Below are 22,043 nucleotides of genomic sequence, written 5' to 3'. Positions count from 1 at the left end.
GCTATTTTTAAGAGGGTTAGGGGTTAGGGTTTGTTAAAGGGTTTTAGTATTAGACATGTTCGATTGTTTTAGCTCTCCTTTTTCACCACATGCTTTGGTGTAAGGGCTGACTTTCAACTTCAAGGTGTATCTATAATATTCACATCCAGTGTAGGAAAGGTAACACTTGAGCTCAAAGTCACTGTTTCATTTCAAATCCTGTATGCTGGAGTACAGTCAGCACAACAAAAATGTGTGAATTTCCAAATACTTCTACTTGTGCATTGGTAGTCCTCAGTGTGTGCCACAAACCAAATGAGTCTCATGTCAGTGACTTTGTTTTTGACTTAGAGCTGAAACTGCAGACAATGGCGACTGGCACCGAGTCAAAGCAGAGAGATACAAACAGGAAAGACAGAGAAGAAGAACAACCTTGTGGCAAAGGAAGTCTAATTAAAACACTTTGCGTTTTTCAGAATCCGGGGATATGGGATTTGAAACTTGTGGACTGGATCAATATTTTCTCACCGCCAAAGGCTTCTGTTTTGTATCTCACCTTTTGAAGGTTTATCTGAGTTAATTTGGCTGCTGAAGCCACAGATTCAGCGGCGGTAAACAACACCTCTCCAGCTCCCCTGAAGCACTCGCATTCTCCAGAAGAGAAAGAGAACACACTCTTTTTCATCAAAAGACTGCTGTGGCCTTAAGGATTCATATCAGTGTTTACATTTTTATATCACATAAAGCTCTTGTCAGTTTTATACTATATTATTTATGACACTGCAAATAATGGAGCACTTAGAAGAATTTGAGGCAGGGTTCTTGCATAATACACAGAAAATACAGTGACTCACAAAACTGGTTGAGGTTTGATGCAAATGTTTTCCAAATAAAATCACCAATTAAAGTTTAAAAACTTAAAAAAAAAAAAGTTAAAGTGCAAGCATTTGCTTTTAAATTGAAAACTAATCGGAACTTTTTCAATTGAAGGACTGGTCCCAAGTATTTAGCTGTGCCATGTATCAAGATCCACAACATTTGCACGGATAAAGATTTAAGTGTCCTTTTTTTGGGGGATGCCAACAAGAACTCTAAGACTGAAAGACTGAAATCCATAAACATCAGACTTTCATCCAATAAGGAGTATTACTCTGAAGTGCTTAGCAGCGGCTTGACAGTTTGAGGTTGGATTGATACGCTACACGCTTGTTTATTTGAAGCCATTTTGCCAGCTTTTTTATTATATTTCGTCCCAAGTTTGGAAGTAATTTCCAAAAGAACGGAGTCGGATTTGTGGTAAAATATAAAGGGTGCATTATTGGCTGAAGGAGCACCTGAATAGAATATATCAATATGGACAGCATCAGCTATTATTGTCACTGTTTATATACTATAGACATGGTACAATATGTCCAGAATGAATGAAAGGTAACTGTACGGTGGCCCTGAGATTCAAAACAGTGTTGGATGAAACTTAAATATATTTAACAATTACATCAACAGGATGTTGTTGTATATTGTGTTTTGTTGATGTGTTTTTGTGTTATTTTTTTTGTTTGCTATGATGTAATTTCTGTTTGTGACTGTGTTTTGTCCAATTTTTTGGTGTTTTTACACTTCAAGGCTACAATACAATTTACTAAAATTGATCTAGAATTAAAAAAAAAAAAAAGTGTATTATTTGAACATACAATATGTGACATAATTAAATGTACATCTAACTTGATCCTTTTCGGTGTATTAATTGAATTTTTCACGATATAAAAGAAAAACATTACATTCACTTCTTCACGTGTCCTGAGGTCTTACTACTTCACACTGGGACCCTCAAGGACTCAGCAACCGCACAAACTGTGAAGCCATAAGTACATTCTTTACCATCTTGTGAAGAATAAGGAAAGAACAGAATTTCTTTGAATGCACGCACTGTATGTTTCAGTACGAATCCAAGGTTACCTGCTGGGTGCCTTTACCACAATATACATGTAGAAATTGTATAAGGAAATACATTTAAAGAAAATGCATTAACGGTTTATTATGACAGCCTGTGTTTGTTTTTCACCTCCATTCTTCTGTTTGCCAGAGACAAGATGCTTTAATTCTTGAAACAGCTCAGATCTCCACATAAGCAATTAAGGCATGAAAAGCAGCTTAACTTGAAATTTAATAAACAGAGATGAAACAGCAAAACAAGTGTGTGGCTACGAGTCAAACTGATTTCAAGTATGGAGCCAAGATGCCTTCTAACAACTAATACTTTCAAGAAAAACATTATGATGAGAGCAAAACAAGACAAATCAGAGAGGTTATATAACGCTAAGTTTTATAAAGTGTTTTACAAAGTGATTTTTTTTCCAGCAAGTGTAAAAGTGAGGAGAAGTAATGAGGTCATTTCTGCAAGAGGGGTCTGTCAGAAAATAGAGGGCAACGCTGCTCTACTCTTGTACGAGTAGAGTTGAGCATGTGCACTCAAACTGATGCAAGAGGCAACAGTGGCTGTGAAAACCCTTCCGTGTAATAACCCGCAGGTCAGGGTGATAAACTGCCTGCGGGTGTTTTAGGTCTAAAGCTGCACGGGGCATGTAAATCCAATCTTCTTTGTCCTTTGATTTCCAAAGACTACGATTATTTATTCATTTAAAGGCATGTTTTATTCTCACATTAAATCTGTTAACTTATCTTAAGAGGTTGGGTATTAATTGTGTGTCAGGTAATACCAAGCTGTCAACACTCTCTGGTAGTCACATGCGTAGAGGGCTTGTGTGTCAGTAGGAAACCAGAACTTTCTAAAGAATGTGCAAAGAGACACAGACTGGCATTTTCATAAGAAGTAAACCTACTGGTTCAGACAAAAATTCAGACACTGAGGAAAATATGTCCTGTTGCAAGCATGCATGGCTGCTTTATTTTTGTCAAAATACAGAAATCAATGGATTTCTTTCATGATTCCTTGTGCATGTGACCTTTCTAAAGAATATATAGACAAAGCAACCCAATCAAAAGCTCCAAAATGTAATTCTTTATAAAGTAAAGGGAAGTTAGACATCTCTACTGGTGGATGTTTCTAGTTCACATGCACATAGAGTATGTGCCAGCACACCAATGTCAAACCCAACACTGGATTAAAAAACTGTGTAGACTATGAAATACAAAGAGATCTTTATCTGTTTTTTATAGGCTTAATCAAAGAGCTTGAATGTAGTTCATTTATATGTAAAAGTTTAACTCTGCAGGTTTCAAATATTTTTCAAGTTTCATTGTTTCAGTGGCCTTCATCATGTCAATTTTGGGATCAACTATTCACTACAAGACAGCACAGATATCCAGTTTTCAGTGCAAAAAATGTTAGTTGCTTAGTTGCATCTTTTTCTGTTTATTATGACATTATTATTCCAGTAGCTATTATTTACAGCACTATAGCAAACATTGTGTGCTTATGTGAAACATTCAAGTTGCTTATTTATGTCCCTTACCCTCAGGGTCATGTTAGTTCCTACCTGCTGTTGTTTAACGGGCGCCAGTTTTAGCAGTAACAGTACTGAGTTGAATGTAAACTCAAGAGAGAGAAGTTGGTTTACTGTTTGTTCATGCTGTCATTGGTTAGAGAAACTGTAGCCCACTTATTACCTCCAGCCCAGAGTGACTATAAAGTGCTTGTCTTGTAGCGGTAACTTTATATTAGAAAGAGGAAGTGTTTAAGGCGTTTGAATTTTGCTCCAACACCATTTTCGAGAACTTCTTAGAAATAAGTAATTAGTTCTGTCTGACTTTAATTTTCACAAACTCTACAATTCTTGACACACAGTGGCCATTAATTCCTATTTCCCTGCTCTATTAACCCTTTTACTGACTTCTTCTGATTACTTGTTGAAATATAGGCCCATTAGCAGCATCATTCTATTCTTAGAGATCCAGCTGCATGTGTGGCACCATGAAGCCATTCATACACATCTCACTTTGACAATACTAACTCATTAGGCCTGAGCAGTGATTGACCGTCCCTCGATTGGATCTGAGAGGAAGTAACTCGATTAATGATGACCGAACGGGCATTCATTGATTAGGCAGGTAGCAGCTGCTAATCTGTGTAGGGATGAACATAATCATTTGTGGATGTGAGCGAGGATACGTCCTACGTCCTCACTTTGGGATGTGATGAGGAGCGTTAGAAAGAAAGTTTTTCTGAGGAGGGCCTCGGAGAATTAAGCATAATCATTAAATCCAGACTGGTTTGAAGGAGAGGGATGAGTCCTTCCTTTTTGTCCATTTCTAAGCAGGAAGAAGACAAGCTCTGATGTGAGTGAAGTGCACTCAAGAACCAGCTTATAGGAAATCAAAAAACCATGGGAAATTTCTCTTAACTTAGAAGAATATGACGTCCCTAACAATCAACCTCAAAGGACTTCAAAGAAATTTGGTCCACTTTTCTGTAATTGCTGCAGTCTGGGGTTACAACTTATTTCAGGAATAATTGAAGTGCATCTGCCTTGATCTTTGCATTTGAAATTCAAATTCAAACAGCAAGGCAAGGCGGATCTGTAGCATTTAGTTTACAACTAAAATGTTTATCACAGTGCTTCACGACCCTCAATTGAACCCTTATGCTGGTCAAATGGTGCAGAAAATTGAAAGGATTGATTCATTATAGTTAGAAAACAAGCGCCAATGAGACCAAACCTTGTTTTCTGAGTGTATTTTTGGCATGCAGGGCCATTTAATATCTCCGGAACTTATGTTACAAAATTAAGCTGCACACAACACCCCCATCGAGGCCAAAGGAACAAAACACTTAACTGTTTTATTTTACTTCCTGTTTTTTGTAGCTTACTGCGGTTCACATGTAGAGGAGAAAATGAGCCTGCAGCTGAGAGGAGGAATTTAAAAAGCCTTTTTATGATCTTATTTACAGTTATTTTGAGGTATTTTTCATTTCCTTCCCTAAGTTCACCTTATACTTCAAGTAGTGTTTTCGATAAGACTATAAAATAACATACATTTCATTTAATACAAATACTTTGTGACTTTTATTTGTGTCATTATTTAAATTTGGCAACATTTTCCATTGTATCTTCCCCTGAGAAGACACTTTGAAGCTGATGAGATGAGCTGATTCATATATTTTTCCTTTTGGATTGGTGGTGCAAATCACTGACAATGCAGGATGGTTTTAATGTCAATTATATATTAAATTGTACTTGGAGGTTTTGGAGGACTAGCAAATGGAGTACTTTCAATAAACTCAAGTTTTTAGGAATCAAAAAAACATTTGACCTGTATTGAATACAATTTTACAACAATATCTTGCCTTATTTTGCGGTTTTTTCCTTTATAACAAATGATCATGATCACTTTGTACTGTATGCGTATTATGAACAACCGCAGAGATTAAACAACAATATTTATCTTACATGAATTGCAATAGAGCACTAATAAATAAATCAGTTTTGTCTACATGGAGGATTGGACATGTACTGTTTACAATATTTATGTATATTAATTCTGCTCTCTATATAGCAATGATAGATACATATAAATTAAGCATATACAAACTGCCTAAAGCTCTGGATTGTCTCAAAATGTCATAAAATGATAAAAGCTGACTGTTTATCGTTCCTTCTTTCTTTCCATCACAGCAGGATATTCGCTGCTCGCTTGTCTTGCCTCTGATAAAATATTTACATACTTGACAATGATACAGTCTGATGCTAAATGTTCTCCCTCGGAAACACGCTCCTTTGATCTCAACAGGATTATCTTTGTTCGATGAATAAATGAGCGAGTCAACATGTAAACATCATCGCTGATCTTGTATCGCCCTGTTAAAGACGTTATTCCGGTAAGTAATAATCATAATAATCATAAGTCGTACCATACTGAGCTGCAGTCAAACAAATGTAGGTCCTGGATAAATCTGTGTGGCTTAGCTTGTTCGTGTCCCTTATGATTTTTTTGCCCGTCGTGTCATCCTCAGTTCATATTTTATCTTTAATCTGATCATATTTTCAGTTAAATAAGTTCTGCAGCAGATGCCTTTTAGTTTCTGGTGTGCCCGATTCAAAGCAGCAGTGGTACTTCAGCTGATTATAATCAACAAAGCACTGCTTTTTCATCTGGAATAAAACTGACTCTTATAAAGCAAAGACTTCAAAGGCTGTTTACGGGACTCAATTACATAATTGCTTAGTGTATGGATCTTTTTTAACCTCACAATATCCTTATTTGCCTAACTGAATGCTAATTTAAGTCGTGTGTTAGTTATATTATCTAAATGCACATTCCCGCCTATCGCTGATCATTTATTCAGCAGCAGCTATTGGAAAATTCATAAATGTATATATTCATAAAAGTAAAATCAGCAGGTTTTGATCTCAAGATAGCCTGAGTGTAGTGTATGCTTAAACGATTGAACAACAGAGTTGATTGTCATGCATCTTTTTCATTACACTGTTTTAAAAATAATGACTTCCATTTGGTAAATTTATGAGGGGATTGATTAGTGTAATGGACGGCTATAAAAGTACTCATTTCACATTTTGATTTGCTGGCATCACTTCCAGGAAAGTTTCACTTGAGCTCGCCGGAGAGCGGAGAGCCCTTTCCAGATTATTCCTTCAAGTGCTTTGATGAGATTATTGCGCTGCTCCTCAAACAAAAATCTATGACGCCTGTTTCAATCAAAGCTTTTCATGGCGCATGACTGGAAGCAGAGGAGAGAGCCAAAGGAAGGAAGAAGTAGAGCGACCACAAACAAAAAGCTCCAAAACAAGCGTACTGTAATGATGCCATGCCATGTTGGAAGGAAACCCCGAGCCAAAAGTCTCTTCGTTGACGCATCAGTGTGATAAAACTATGCAAAGAGGTTGGCGAGGCACAAAAAAAAAAAAAAAGGCTGGCGTTGAAGACACAATGCTGTAATTGGGAAGGGCAGAGGGACAGTGCAGCGATTTAGGAGGTGAAAAGAAAGCAAGGGAGGCGCTTTGATTTGGGAAAAAAGAAAAAAAAGGCTTGAAGGAAGAAAAGAAAATTGAAAAGGAACCAAGGGCAATGTTGCAATCAATGGAGTTTTTCTTAAAGGATTCTCTATGAGCAAGAGGGGAGAAGGTTATGCAGCCTGTTACAAACTAAAATAGGATGGAGAAAGGAGGAGGAGAAAAAAAAGAAGGGAAAACGTCATTCAATACTCTGCAAATGCATAATACATAGGGAGAGAATTGAAGAGAGAAATTGGCTGCTGAGAGATAGACAGCACCTACAGTATTGTATATAGAGTGAACATATTGTCTGTGTCAGGAAGAAAAAAGGCTTTCTTTCATCAAGTGTGAGTGTGCGAGTATGGGAAGGAGAAAAATACATAAAAACAAGGCAGTGAATTGGAAAAGATAGACCACAACTGGGACCGGCAGATGTATCACATCTAATAAAGCTGATTGAGGTAACAACAGCCAGACTTCTTCAATATCCAATTTGATTCAAAGTAGCAGGAAACGTGAGCACATCTTTTCTGAGATTAAATGAGCTTCATTTTGGCTGAAAAATATCAGCGCTGACACCTTTACTTAATGAAAATCCAATAGACATAAATTGGTAAGGGGGAGTGGTATCAGCTGGATTTGGGTGTTTGGTTTTCAGAAGCAGTAATTGCACAGTTGTGGGGGAGCACAAGCAAAGTTGAGAGAGACAAAGTTTGTGCGGATGATTCTCAGGTGAGTTCGGTTCATGTGAGGCAGATTGGCAGAAAATCTCGCTCCGTTTCCACGGCGCCACACAACACATTTCCACCCTCTGCTTTCTACTGTACGTGTCTTTATTGCCTTCTTAGTTGAAAAAAGCTCACCGGTGTAACACAACTTCAAACAAACACATTAAGAGAAAAGCCGTTTTCATCTCACTCCCCCCTCCTCCACTCCCTCCTTCCTCTCTCCCGGGCTCTTTCCCACGATGCACCGCTGTTCGCTAACAAGAGAAGACAGCCAATCGAAGTGACCCGCCTTAAGCTTGCTGCTTCCCCCGGCCTTGTTTTCTATTTGAGAAGCAGCACACACTCTCACAGGCCATTTAGCCAACACAGTAATGACAGCGGCAAACACTTGCTCGATCCAAAACAGCACAAATGGATGTGGTAACAGGCTCGGAGAGGAAAGCAAAACAACACTGAAACAGCCCTCCTTTGTTTTTTTGTGTGTTTTTTTCATGTGTGAATGCGAGGTCTGCGGGGGGGAGTGCACGTGGGAGCAATGAAAGCATAACATTTTTATTACAGCAATACACGTGTCTGTGGTTCCGGCTTCAAAGTGTAACAGTGTTGCATGCTACATACTTCAAAGCCTCTGTTTGCATTTCTGCACACGTGTGCATACATGCATGTTAGTATTAAAACTAAAAAGCTGGAGGACTTGGAAATGAGAAATCTTCCTGTACACCCAGGCTCTTTTTTTCTCTAGTACATTAAACACAAAACTCAATAAAGAGAGAGTGCTGCTGAACTCACACATTTCCATGGGGCAGAACCGTATAACCTCAACATAAGGACAACCAAGACAGAGAGCTGAAAACGGCGTGCATGTTTGTATGTTGGTGTATATGACCGTCTGCATGTTGGTGTTCTTTGAATGAGAAATGAGCTTGGCTAGCCATGCAGACGCCTTCTCTCTGTGCTGCATTCAGGGGCAGAATTGCAAAGCAGCACCACAGGAGAACCATGAGATAAAAAAATATAAAAGAGAGAATAAGAAGAATGATATTTTAAAGAAGAAACCTCCAGCCTGGGGGTGGTTTCACTTGGGGTCTGTTGGGCTCCTTTGAAGCGAACCCTGGTGTGATTGCACCATTTGTGCTGTTTATTTCAACGGGTGTGAACCAATCCTTAGTGTGGACAACAACACTGAGAATGCCTACAAAGGATGGATTGGTCCTTTTAAAAGCCAAAACTGCGAGGTGCACAATGCAACATGGAACAACCACAAGATACGAAACATATATGTGATGAACAAATGAACCTGACTTAGTACAGAGTGCATTGTCTTTTCCTGTTTGTCATTTTCATGGTTTATTTGTTCATGCCGTAAGGGATGGACAACCTTTTATCAGCTCTTGGTTCGGTGAATGTCTAAACCATGAAAATGTCATTAAAATATGCACCAAAAGGTTATTTTTTTTGTCAAAAAGTAACATAAATGGTATCTGCTACTTTAGCCGCAAACTGACGGGACTGTCATGACTCCATGTGGCTCGCTGTCTCTGGCTATCTCGCAGGGCAGTATAAATTACAAATGTGAACACACACACACACACACACACACACACACACACACACACACACACACACACACACACACACACACACACACACAAATATCACGTTTTTGAGCAAAGTACTTGTCTCTAGACACTTTAACGCCATTCAACAATCATACCAGAAGAAATCCATTGCAATAGAAGCACAGACTCCAATTTCTCCTCTGACAGCAACCTCATTTGTCCAGAAAGCAGAGCAGCAACAAGGCCCGCTGCATTCTGAGTCTTGCTTTATCTCGACTGGAACATCTTGCTCTCTTGCTTTTGTTATCGCCGACGCTATCGCTCCTTGCAGCGGCGCAAATAACACACAGCTTAACACAACGAAAGGCATCAATCACTAAATAGAAGTAGGCAAGTTAAGGAAAAGTGGATGTATTTAAAAAAGTTTTTATAAAAAGGCTAATCACAACACAATCATGCTTTTACCTGTAATGTCGGGTTTCTGTGGCATGAAGAACTGATAGAAGGTGGGCTCCGACAGACCCTTGACGTTGCGAGCTGTGATTTCTACTTCGTACCGTGTGTTCCACTGCAACGGCTGGAGCATTGCAAAATCATTTGCTCCTGGGACTAGCTTGGTCATCCATTGTTCCTCTTTATCCTGACAGAAGACAAGAGATGAGGTTGTTAGAGAAAAGTCTGTGCACCCCTTGAATAAATTGTAGCTTTAATCAATGCTCTACATTTCATTTTTTGTCTGCGAGTGTCACAGGAGGGCAGAGGAACTGTTGTTTTTACGCCATAAACAACAGCTTACCCTTTGTGTTTTTTAATCTGGGGATTCTGAGAGAATCAGGAATTGAGTTGCAGTTGTAAAACACCCACACAAATCCACTCGCATAGGTAAAAAGAAAGGGTAATCCTTTGTTTTCCATCATAGTTCTCTCATACCTTTGTGGCCTCAGTCGCGTCTCTTTCTCCCTCCCTTCCTTACATCATTCTTCCCCTTCCTTCCTCCCTCTCTCATTGTTTTGAGACCATTTGCAAACAAAGGATTGGAAACTGAAGAGTCAGACTGAGAGCTGTACATTGAAAGCATGCCAAATATACTGTGTACTTACCATTCTTGCCTCCTTGGCACCTTTCTCTTCAAACATTACAGGCTTTTGCTAAATCAAAGTCCAGGACATTTATGTATGTAACATTTTGTCTGGATTGTGAGGTGACTGATGTGTGATGTGAGGTCTGTGTGGGGGGCATGCACAAGTCTATTCTAGTTTTCATGTTCATCCTTGCTTGATGCCCCTTCCCTCCTCCTGATGAAGCAGTTATGTTTTGATTACTGGAGTATGAAGCCTGTACTGGCTTCCTGCTTGGCCTTTAAAGAGGCTATCTGTGAGTTACTGACCCTTATTGCACAGCCTGTTTTCATCTTCCAAAGTATTATTTTAAACCGCTGTCACTTTCTCAATGAGACGGAGAAATGCCTGCTTGGATACATTAACATTGGGGAGATAGGAGATTTGGACGAGCCAAAATCCACTTAGTACTGGGGAGAGTTTTTTTTTTGTACAATCTATTCTGCCTCCTGGCTTCATCTCAGTGGCTCCGTCGCCTTATTTTGTGAATTTAAGCTGCTTTTTCCTATTTCACACAAAACAGAGAGAGAGAAAAAAAAAGCAAATACTTACAGTAAATGGATGAGTGAATTCTAAAAGCGTGCGTGTACTCTCATTTAAAAGGATAGAAAAAAGAGAGATTCTCAAGCAGAACATTGTTCATTTTGCCACCAACGCCATCCAGCTTAATTGACAGCAACTTGTGACTCATGTACACTCCACCAGGAGAAAAATGAATTGCCAATGTTACATCCTGCATAGCTATAATGCCAAACACAAAGCACATCTAGGATTTCAAGCTGTCACAGTGTTGTAAAAATGTAACACTTAAACATTTAAGTGAAAACCTCCTTTAAATTGGATGGTCCTCATTTAGTCAATTTCATAAGTGGCAGCCTTGCTTTATTCAAACTGGAGCAACTATGACAGGTATATTGAGTAACACCACTATTCTGTTCAATTCAAACTGTGAAAGCAAGTATTGAAAAATGTGAAGAGCTGTGTCGAAGAGATGAGTACTTGAGCAAAGTCAAAGATGCAAGACATTCTTTTCATACTGTAACGTCGCTGGTTCTGGATTTGATTTGGAACAACCTACAGAAGCATATCAATGCCATAAATGTATGTTTTTACAAAAGTTAATACACTCACTGACCATCTGAAAAGTAAGAAATCAATACAAAAATATAAATGGGCCCTTTAATGGTGATACAGAAATATGGATGTCTGCTTTATAATATAACTTAATCATTTATCTTTCTTCCTTGAAAACATTTTAATCATTATTTTGCTTTTCCAGGAATTTAAACTTAATACTGTCCTGAAAGATAAGGTCTATGTTAATTTATGTTCTTCTTATTGTCAACAAACCACAAAACCAGCAATGTATGAGTCTGTCGCTCCATATTTTCTGACTCAAGCTTCGGCTATGCAGAGTTATTTTGTTAAAAGGATCAATTAATTGTTGATTTTTGATCTTTTCATGTGAGGAAAATACAGAATATTACAAAGCTTATCCATTGAGATAATTTTTAACTATATGATTACTCACTGTCTTGTACTTGACTATGTACTCCACGATGGGCATGCCTCCATCGTCCTGCTTGACCAGCCCCAGCCTGTAGGCCTTGCCCATTCCTCTCTGACCGTGGACTGCAGGCGGGCTCGGCTCTCCTGAGGGAGATGTGAGGAGGAGGCTTCAGAAGAGATGCAAAAACAATATTTCTTTGTGTGTGTGTGTGTGTGTGTGTGTGTGTGTGTGTTGTTCTTTTCTGTGAGAGGATGTGTGTGCGTTCCCAAGGAGGGGGAGCAGGTAGCAATGTGAGATATGAGATAAGGATGCAGTACAAGGAGAGGGAAGGCTTTAAGCTGAATTAAATTCATATTACAAGGCAACTCCCACTGCCTGGCTATAATTAATGTTGACTGAAGGTTCTTATTATTCACTGAATTTTGCTAATTGGGTCTTCTTTCTAACATTCATTCTCAGTAGCTGCACTGCTGTATAATATTAATGGTGGAAATACTTTTCTATGGCCTTGCCTGGATTTACTGCAGTCCTGCTGTGCCAGATTGCCAGAATAAATAAAAAGCTTATCATAAAACCTCTGCAGTATATAATTTTTAATGCAGCAGTTTTACATCAAGACACAAATTTGACAGGATCTATTCCAAGCTCCAATAATCTGGATTCATATCGCTGAAATATGAAGAGGTTGTAACCATCTCCATTATAAGCATGCCAAAGTTTCATAAGATGGAAAATAGGTCTCATTTTACTGAGGTGCTCATGCTTTGATCAGATTTTTGCAGCATGTTTGCATTTCTGTCACATATTTTTATGAAATCAGGACCAAAATATCTTTGCAATATCAATCCAAATACATTTTATGTTTTATCAGTGTATATATTAGATGACATTTCGAAGCACTTTGTGGTTTGCACTTGATCACCTGCTGCACATCATCGCTTATAAAATGCTGGGATGTGCCAATAATGAACAACGAACGCCGTCTTATTCCCAGAAACCCATTGAAGTAATGAATAAAAGTAATTATGACTGAATAATATTGCATAGATACATATATAAGTGGCTTTTATATTCATTTTGAAGATCCTGTTTGGGCTGGATACTCACAATTTTGAAGAATGCCTCATGAAACGAGGTGTGTGCAAATAGAGAGAAGAACAGACACAAAGGAGGAAAAAGAGACTCACGGATGGGTAAAGTCTGGAAGGTCTCCATGTGGCTGAACTCTCCCATACCCTTTCCGTTGACGGCAGCCACTCGAACCTCGTACGTCGTGTTAGGCTCCAGTCCTGTCAGCACCACTGTCACTGGAGAGAGACAGGACCAGAGTTGATGGGAAAAATTGGGGGGAAAAAATGGAAAATGGGGAGGTTTTTCATGAAAACCATATGTATTTCCAATGAAATGAAGTGTTCGTCCAATAAAGTTTGGGGAGGTTCTTCCCTGTTTGTAAAAGTTTGTAGGTGTGGAAAAACTTGACAGGTCTGCACAGAGACCTGACCTCAACCCCATCCAACACCTTTGGGATGACTGCAGCCAGCTTCCGAAATCTTGTGGAAAGCCTTCCCAGACAAGTGTAGGCTGTTACAGCAGCATGTTAAGAATCTCAGCACGATCCAAACAAAGTAGTTACTTCAGTACAACCACATCTGAAAAGTGTTACTAGCTGATCCAAAAGCTGACACTCAAAGTTGGGGTGAAAAGTTGAAAAGTGCTATTATAGAAAGGGGCAAGGCACTTTTGGACAGTCCTCGATTGCATTTACAGTGTTGCACTCGCTTATATACTGTACATGAAAAGTGACACAAGTGGTTTAAAATGTTTTAAAAAGGAGCTTAAGAAAAGCTTTTATACCTTAACTCCACACACCTGGCAATTTACTGCGCAAGGGGTGCATGCTTTATGGATTGTCAGTCTCAAAAAGTTACTAAAGTTATCTTAAAAAGGTGTAGGGGGTTTTAAAGGCTTGACTATCTTACAAGCACTTCAGCTGCTGACTTGGATGGATTTTTGGGTTAGAGGTTTGATCCTACAAAAATTATTGGGTAATTATGTATAGTCTATAATCTTGTTAGGCTCTCAGTATAAAAGCTTTAGCAGCAAAGCTCCATTGTTAGGTAAAAGTCTAATAATAAATAGTACGAGCAATAATAGCATGCAAATTCAACATTAAATATTCCATTTATATAATCTGCTGTATTAGGTAGCAAATAAGAAATGTGTAGAGATTTAGGAAAACAGATGTTCACCCCAATATTAAACATTACGTTCCGATAAATAATGCATTCATAGACTAAATCTCATGAGATCGCAGTACATTATTATACATCATATGAGTACTATAGCAACAGTGAAAGCAAGGTAATCACTTGCATACGTACTGTAAATTGCATCGATTATTTAACAGAAAATCTCATTATCAGACCGCATTACTGACTCCGATTCAATTTTGAGTCCCTAGATTCTATTTACATAACCTTCACTGTTCATAAAAGCCAGCAGAGTGTTGGCGGTGTAATGAGCTTGAGTGAAAATTGTTGTTTTTGTCATTCCGCACAAATTAAATACTTGAATGGTGCCATAATAGTTGCTTTTGCAGTTCCTTAGTCCTATAACTGAAAACAAAGTCTTCAATTTGCAGCCATGGCAGGGTTACTTCCCAGGCTATAAGCAGACATTTCAATTTGGGCAAAAGCATTCGAATGAAACAAGTCCAGGCATCTTCATCCGGCTCAAGGTGTCTGAAGTGGCTTCTATGATTATTCGATGCCACCTACCATCTTGAAATTAAGCTTGCAATTTTAACATTTTAGTGCTAATTTGATTAAAGAGGGAAATTTAAACAAACAGGCTAGACATTCAATTTACACATCTTCATAATTAAACAACAGTATTGGAGTAAAATTCAGCTGGCAAAAAACTACCCATAGTTATATTTAGTGTTGGCAGTGGTAAGAATGACCAAAGGACCTCCAGAACAACCCAATAGACCATTATAAACCTATACCCAGACCGTAACACTGTGGTTAAGGTCTGGTTAGGTTTAGGCACAAAAAGCACTTGGTTTGGGTTATGGAAAGATCAAGGTTAGGGTTAAAATGACAACTTGAAAAGTGGTTTACACTTCGGAAAAGTTACAACCTTTGTAAAAATGTCCCAACTCGCGATATGAGGTATGATTGTCAAGGCTGGACAGGTGAGCTGTGTTCAAAGTCAACTTTTTGCCATCTTGCATCCACCCAACCCAAAAATCTAAAATCGTATTGTCACCTTATATTGACGCCATCTGAACTGCATTAGAACTATACTGTTGTTTTTCCCCAGATCTGTTCCTTGATCTTGTTCAATTGTGTCAAATTCTCTTCACTTCATTTTTTTTACACACTGTATGGTGTTGAAGTGCTGATTAGTATTCACCTCACAGCATATCCATATGGTAATTGAGTCTGAAATGAGGGGGTATTAGTGATAAGTCCTTCAGGTTTTTTGGACCTGCTCATCGTCCCACCATTTGTCCTCTGGCTTACATTTTCCATTCATCCATCCTTCACCTCATGGTGTTCTTTCCACCAACAGGCTCAGAAATCAATTTGGAGTCGTAAAGCATAAGAAGAGAAGGAGTGCGATCTTTCAGCTCTGACAGGTTCTGGCACTATCCCACAAGTTTGAGGTTGGGGCGTTTGAGCTCCGTCATGACCCAACAACATCTCAGGGTTGGGGCTTTAAAGGATCGCATGACATATTATGCGATGCGGCTTTGACCCATGGTTGATAGGTGTCAGATCGATAGGTGTGGAGTTAACAGAAATGCTGGTTAAAGCCAGAAAAGATGTTAATTTGGCACGGTAAGGCACGGTAAGGCACAACACCTTTTCTCCATTAAGTTATATGTTTGAAACTGTGCGACAAAATAATAAATACATAGAATTCTTATTGCTTTTGTGCGATTTGGCACTGAGAAGTCAGACAACATTATCAGATAGAGCAGACTTTGAATTAAGGTTACTTAATGAATGAATGAATTAAGGTTACTTAATTAACTTACTTAAAGCACCACAGGGCATGATGATTGAAGGTCATTTATCTTTAAAAGCATTCCTTTGTTTACATGCATTTCTTTACTACCATGCAAAAATCATATATGCACAAACAGTGCCTTGCAAGGAGATGTCATGTCCTCAAAGTAATTCACCTCAATAAATGTATATAAAACAGTTAAAAGCAGCAATTTGACCTTTTTTCTTTCTTGATGAAACAAATTAAGCAGGTAACCAATTATAAAAAATAGTGGCAGATTAATTTTCTGTCAGTAAACTAATTGATTAACTCTGTTGGTCTTTCTTCAACATTTGCTGCAGAATTTCACACTCCAGAGTTTGTTCCATTCGCTCTTTTCCACACTAACACATATCAATAAGCAGACTCTAATGTCTGTAATCCATTACAATGACCATTAATTGAGGTTATTGGTTTATTTCTACTTAAATTATGATGGAATAAAACTTGTCAACTCAATCAAGTTTCAAGAGTCTGCCATTTGATTTATGTAATAGAAAAATAATGGAAACCAATGGCTGCTTGCAAAGTTTTCATTCAATACAGGCTTGCAAAAATAGTCAGCAGTAATATAAAGCATTCATGGTTTGTATGAAATGGTCTTTAGTAAATCCTTTAAGCAATATTTTTCTGTGTAACAATACTTCATGTTCAAGAGTCACTGACTTTTCTTCTGTCAGTGATGACAGGATTGTAACAACCTCAGAAGGTCTCTGGCACAGCTTACAGGAGCCCATAATAGAGGTAATAATCTGAGTTTCTGCTTCAAAGCAGAACACGGAGTGGTCAAAGGGTAATTTATTACTTTAAACCACCGCTATAACTCTGTCCATGAAATGAGCGTATGAATGAGCATGTGAATAGGTGAAAGCTTTTTTATCGATCTGACAGATTCCACCTGCCTAGGTCATGAAATGGAGACAGACATGTGTTCAAGTGGGCGTTTAGTCATCTTCACAATAAGAACATGACCTGTACATAATGATGTTCACCTCTACAGCCGCCTTAATGTTCCTTGTATTTTACAAAATGAGAGCATATTAAAGTCATTTTCAGCAAAGGATGTTTGAAATGAAGGAATGAATGAAAATGAAATCGCTTGCTTGAACTGAATATCAACACTACTCACTCTGTATACTGTGTGACTTGACGTCCCTCCAGTCCTGTGAGCCCACCTCCTTGTACTGAACCAGGTAGTAACTGATGGGCACGCCGCCATGAGAGTCGGGCTTCATGTACGTGACAGTAGCCAAGCGCTGTGAGACGGCTGACAGACGCACCGAGTATGGACTCGATGGTACATCTGGAAACACAAAATAATGGCAAGTCACACATACGTCTAGCATTTCCCTGCATGAGGCAAATAGTTTTGGAAAGAGAAGGCAACACAGTTGTGATTGATACAAGTCTAGTGTCCTTCATGTTGAGATGAGTGTACAAAAAGAGAAAAATGAACCAAACCCCAAGTGCATAATACAAAAAACATCCTCATTATTGAAAATGGGTGCATAGTTTGGCAACCATGTGCAAACTCCCTGTTTTTAGAAATAAACATTTTATTGGTCAGATGTGTCTATTATTGCATGTGAAGGCCTTTTTAAAATGGTGCAAACTGTTTATTCATATCATATTCATCATATTCATGCATGTACACAGACAAAGGGATTTGCTTTAAATGGAGTTAGGTTACTTTGAGAAAAACATTTCAGACTACACACATGCATTTGCATTTACACAATAACAATAACGCTAATGTGTTTGTCCAAACCTGAAATGAAGGCACTTTAAATGGTGCAGACAGTACTCACTGTGCCTTCCTATCCATTAAATCACTGTCATAACCATAATCAAAGTAAAAAGATAGACATCATTGCTATAATAACTCTGTACCTTGAAAGCAATTTAACGTAATTTATTTCATTTCAAGTAAAGATGGTACATCACTCAGCTGCATCGTTTGTTTGTCCTTGGTTTTTTTTTGTTGCACATTGATGTATTTGCTCTTTTCCCCCACATACTTTGAAAGTGTCATATTCACACCTTCACTGGTAGATGCATTTAAATCAAAACAGTTCAGTTCATTACACATTTCTAGCATCTATTAATCAACACAACATACTACTACAGTTAGCTCTAGAGGCAGTGTTTTAGGAACGGGTCTTTGCAGCATCCATTTGTGACCATCCCTCTTCAGTGTCCCCATTACTGACTCTGGGACTATGATTTTGTGTGTGTGTGTGTGTGTGTGTGTGTGTGTGTGTGTCTTTTGTGCAGGATTACAAGTGTCAGAACAACTTCCAAAACCCATTGTTTCCTGGGAGACTACATATTAGGTCAGCTTTTTTGCTCACTACTTTTCTCTCCAGAGCAATTCAATCTGCACTAAAGATAATTGGAATGCACTATTGTGTATTAGCCTGTGCTACAGTAAATTTGGGGGTACTTCAGTAAATAGCGAGGGGTATGGTAAATCAGCCTGCACTTTTTAAGATTAGAATAGGCTGAATAGGGTTTGGGAGTTGTACTGGAATTTATCCCCCCCGAGAATTGCAAATAGCTAAAGCTATTACGATCAGTAGAGAGGCAGAGGGTTACAAAGTACTTAAGCAGTTAGAGTAACTCTGATTCAAAAAGGTGCAGCATCCCTGACTCAGCACATTCTGGACTTGAAATTAAGTTACCGGTCTCATTAGCTCAGGTAAAGCAGCCTCACAATAGTATCAGCTCTGCACACTTACCAGCCTGCGCCAGAATGAACTCCTGGTATCGAACCCCAATGTTGTTCCGGGCTGTGCAGTTGTAGCGTCCAAAGTCCCTGTCGGACATGGGAGTCACCTGGAACCAAAAAAACAAGATCGACTCTGCTTGGAACAAGTTGAAGATGAACTGATTTAGATTTTATTTGTTCAGGTTTTGAGATATTCGTCTTGTGGTGCTCATAGAAATAAAAAAAACACATTTAAATTGTACAAATCAATATTTTCATATCAACAATGGATAAAGTGAATACATGTAATCTGAAAGGATTATCTCCCATCTCAGTTCCTCTTAGTTCCACACAGAGTTAGTGTCCCTTTTACATCCCACAACTTTATTTGTGTGGACACATATTGTTCAGAGAAAGTGAGAATAATTGTTTTGTTTAAATTTAAGTGAACCAACCTCTAAATCATTTTGGGCTGGAACTGTTTTCGCATTGATGAACTAGTCAATTATTTTTTTAAATTAGTTGCTTAATGGTTTAGTCTATAAAATGTCAGAAAGTAGTGAAAAACAACCATTACACATCACCAGAGCCCAAAACGATGCCTTCAAATTGTTTGTTTTTGTCGGAAAAACCAAAAGAGAAAACAAGAGCAGGATCTAGTCAATTCTTGGCTTTTTAACTTGATAGGGGCCCTAAAATGATAAAAAGCTATCATATGTTAATGTTCTACTGATAAACTAACAGATTCATTGCTGAGGCACTAATTTTGATGCTTCTTTCTAAAGCAGTGGTAAGTAGTGTGATTTTTCTTGTTGTCAGTAAATGCTAAGTTAATATACCAACCTCCAGCACGGACTTGCCCTGTTCACTGTGTACTCGCGTGTTGGCAGTGCCCTCTGCAGAGATGGTTAAGCGCTCTCTCCTCCACAGCATGGTGGCAGGAGGGTTGGACATCACAATGCAGCTTATGTTCACCGGATTCCCCTCCCACGAATAATAGATGGTGTGGTTGGTCAGGAACTTTGGTATATCTGTCCGAAAAGATAAAGATATTATCTCTCGCCTCATTTATCTTGTAAAACTGCTTTCTATGCTAAAACAAGACCTAAATTGCTAAAAGAGTAATTGCTGGTGTTTCTGGAATTTGTGGCAGCCAATTAAACACTCAATTCAAAGGTGGAGCTGCGCTGGATGATCAAAGACATAAAAATGACTTTCTCAGGCTTAACCCACAAATTCCTCAAAGGGAGAAGAAAAGCATTTCATTAATGCATCGCAAAGTCCCTCTGCAGTGTTAAAAAGGAAAAAAAAACTTGAACTTAATTGAAGCCACCTCAAGCTGAGGAAGGGGGGTCTCCATTACGATCATCTCCCCAAGAATAAAAATAAAGGATGCAAACAGATGATCATTTTCCCCCTGCAAATGGAAAGGGCAGTAATGGACAATCGCAGTAGCGGGCTGTCGTGTGGATTTCTTTGAGCCCAGTCAGCCCATCTCAGTTGGAGAGGCATTATGGTTGTTTTATGCTCGCTTGCAGGATTCCATTAAAGAGATTGATGCCTGGCTCTCTGTCACAGCCGAGGACGTGTTATCCCCCTGCAGCCTGCAGTGACTTAGTAAATGAGTTCATTAGTTTGGTGGCATCGGCTGGCTCAGCCCCGCCACACTCAGACACACAGCCTGTGTCTTTCTGCAGAGCGGGAGTCTAGTCAGCGGTGGAGCAAGTTGTCAGCTGTGGCTCCAGCGATACAGCTTTACATGACCGATGCTTTAATGACTGATGATTGGAGAGAGGGTGCGTGCATGTGCGATTTTTTTTTGAGGATGCTGGGTGAAAAAAAACTTTTGCAAAATGTCAACTTCTCAAAAACTATGCAAAACTGGTTTTGAAGGGATTCCAAAAACCCAAAAGTCACCCCAGCCAGGGGAGGAGAAAATTGGTTTCCACATGACAACAGAGATACAGTATATTCATTTTTTCCCGTGCTGTCTCTCAGAATATATTTGTTTGTCTGCCTTCTTTCTTTGTTGTTCCTCCAAGCTTCAAGGTGCAAATGCTGCAACCCAAAAAAAAAGAAAAAAAGGAAGAAGTGCTTTCCACTGGTTTCATTCAAGCAGGCTCTCGTAATGAACCTAATGATTCTGAGGCCAAAATGGAGATCTTTGCTTCAGAGCTCATTAGGCAGGGGATAGCCCGCCCCAAATAACCCCAAACAACCAGCACTGAGGAATGGGTGTGCTCATTGGGAAGTAGGGGAGCTGTCAGCAGGGGAGTACGAAAGGCAATGCATGATATCCTCTCACTAATTAAAGGGATGGTTTGCTTTTTTTTTTTGGAAGAGAATTTATATGAAATACTTACCCATGGTTAGTGTATTACCTACATTAGACGGTGGTCTGCACACCACCAGTTTGGAGGACGAAGGCAGGGTTGGTGTTGACTGCTACCTATTGCAGGTAATACACTGACTATGGATAAGTACCTTATACAGCCCTCTTTCAAAGAATGCAAACTATCCCTTTAACCTTTCTGGAGGCTGTGTATGTGGTGTAGTTGGTGCAGTAGGAAAAACAACAACAGTGTTAAAGGAATCATCAGAATCAAGCACAATGGGACTTTTGAATACATATTTTGACTGCAATGAGTTCATGTCCCTGTATGTCCAGTTTGGCTGCTTTAATGTGGGTACATGTGGAGTATTCTGTTGTGTTTGGAGTGGGTGAGGTTTTTAGTTATTAAACTACTTTGGAGAGGTGGGTTTGTTAAATATCTGTTAATACAAGCACCTACAGTACAGCCACACAGGTGTTTTCACTTACGCTGCCTGATTAGCCTTGTGTACAGTGACAGTGTTGTCAGTTTAATTAGCAGGAATAACTGAAATCACCTGTGTGGGTGGCGCACTGATCAGATGATAAACATAATTACACTCAATGTCCAGGAACATGCTCTTCTGATGGCCTCCGATCCTGCTGAGCGCCTCGCAGTCGAAGCGGCCCAAGTCCGACAGCTTCACCCCGCTGATCGTCAACACCGACTTGCCGTGACGGCCGCGAACTTCGAAACGCCCGTCCTGGCTCTGAGGGCACAGACAAAAAAGGAGAATTAGAATATGTTTTTTTTTGAAGATGGTCAGATATTTTCACTTATTTGAATTCTAACTACTCTATTTTGATGCCACACCTATGCTTGCTATTGTGTTAAGCCGTAGAAGTGATGAGGTGGCTGCCATGTGAAAACGAGGATCCCAAACCAATATCTTGCACAATAATCCAGAAAAGCTAAGACTGACAAGTTCGCCAAGTAATTTGCAGAAACTTGCTTGTCTAACTTTGTCCTCGTGACTAAATGACAGCCCCTTGATCCATTTTGACCCCCCTTTGCAGGCAACCGTCACTTGTCACACAGAGTCA

General features: G+C 39.1%; 1 protein-coding gene across 1 annotated transcript in view; it reads right to left on the bottom strand.

The window, feature by feature from the left end:
- LOC133976672 (neural cell adhesion molecule 2-like) overlaps nt 1–22,043 on the bottom strand; it is a 268,406-nt gene that overhangs the window by 14,411 nt on the left and 231,952 nt on the right. Inside the window, 7 exon segments of the mRNA XM_062414931.1 lie at nt 9,703–9,877; nt 11,887–12,008; nt 13,053–13,172; nt 17,051–17,224; nt 18,660–18,756; nt 19,472–19,659; nt 21,559–21,709. Coding sequence (XP_062270915.1) covers nt 9,703–9,877; nt 11,887–12,008; nt 13,053–13,172; nt 17,051–17,224; nt 18,660–18,756; nt 19,472–19,659; nt 21,559–21,709 — 1,027 coding nt within the window.

Source organism: Scomber scombrus, chromosome 24 (assembly GCF_963691925.1).
Source record: "Scomber scombrus chromosome 24, fScoSco1.1, whole genome shotgun sequence".
In the NCBI taxonomy this organism is placed as follows: Eukaryota; Metazoa; Chordata; class Actinopteri; order Scombriformes; family Scombridae; genus Scomber; species Scomber scombrus.
Note: the sequence above shows the minus strand (reverse complement) of the source record. Positions and strands in the feature narration are given on the sequence as shown.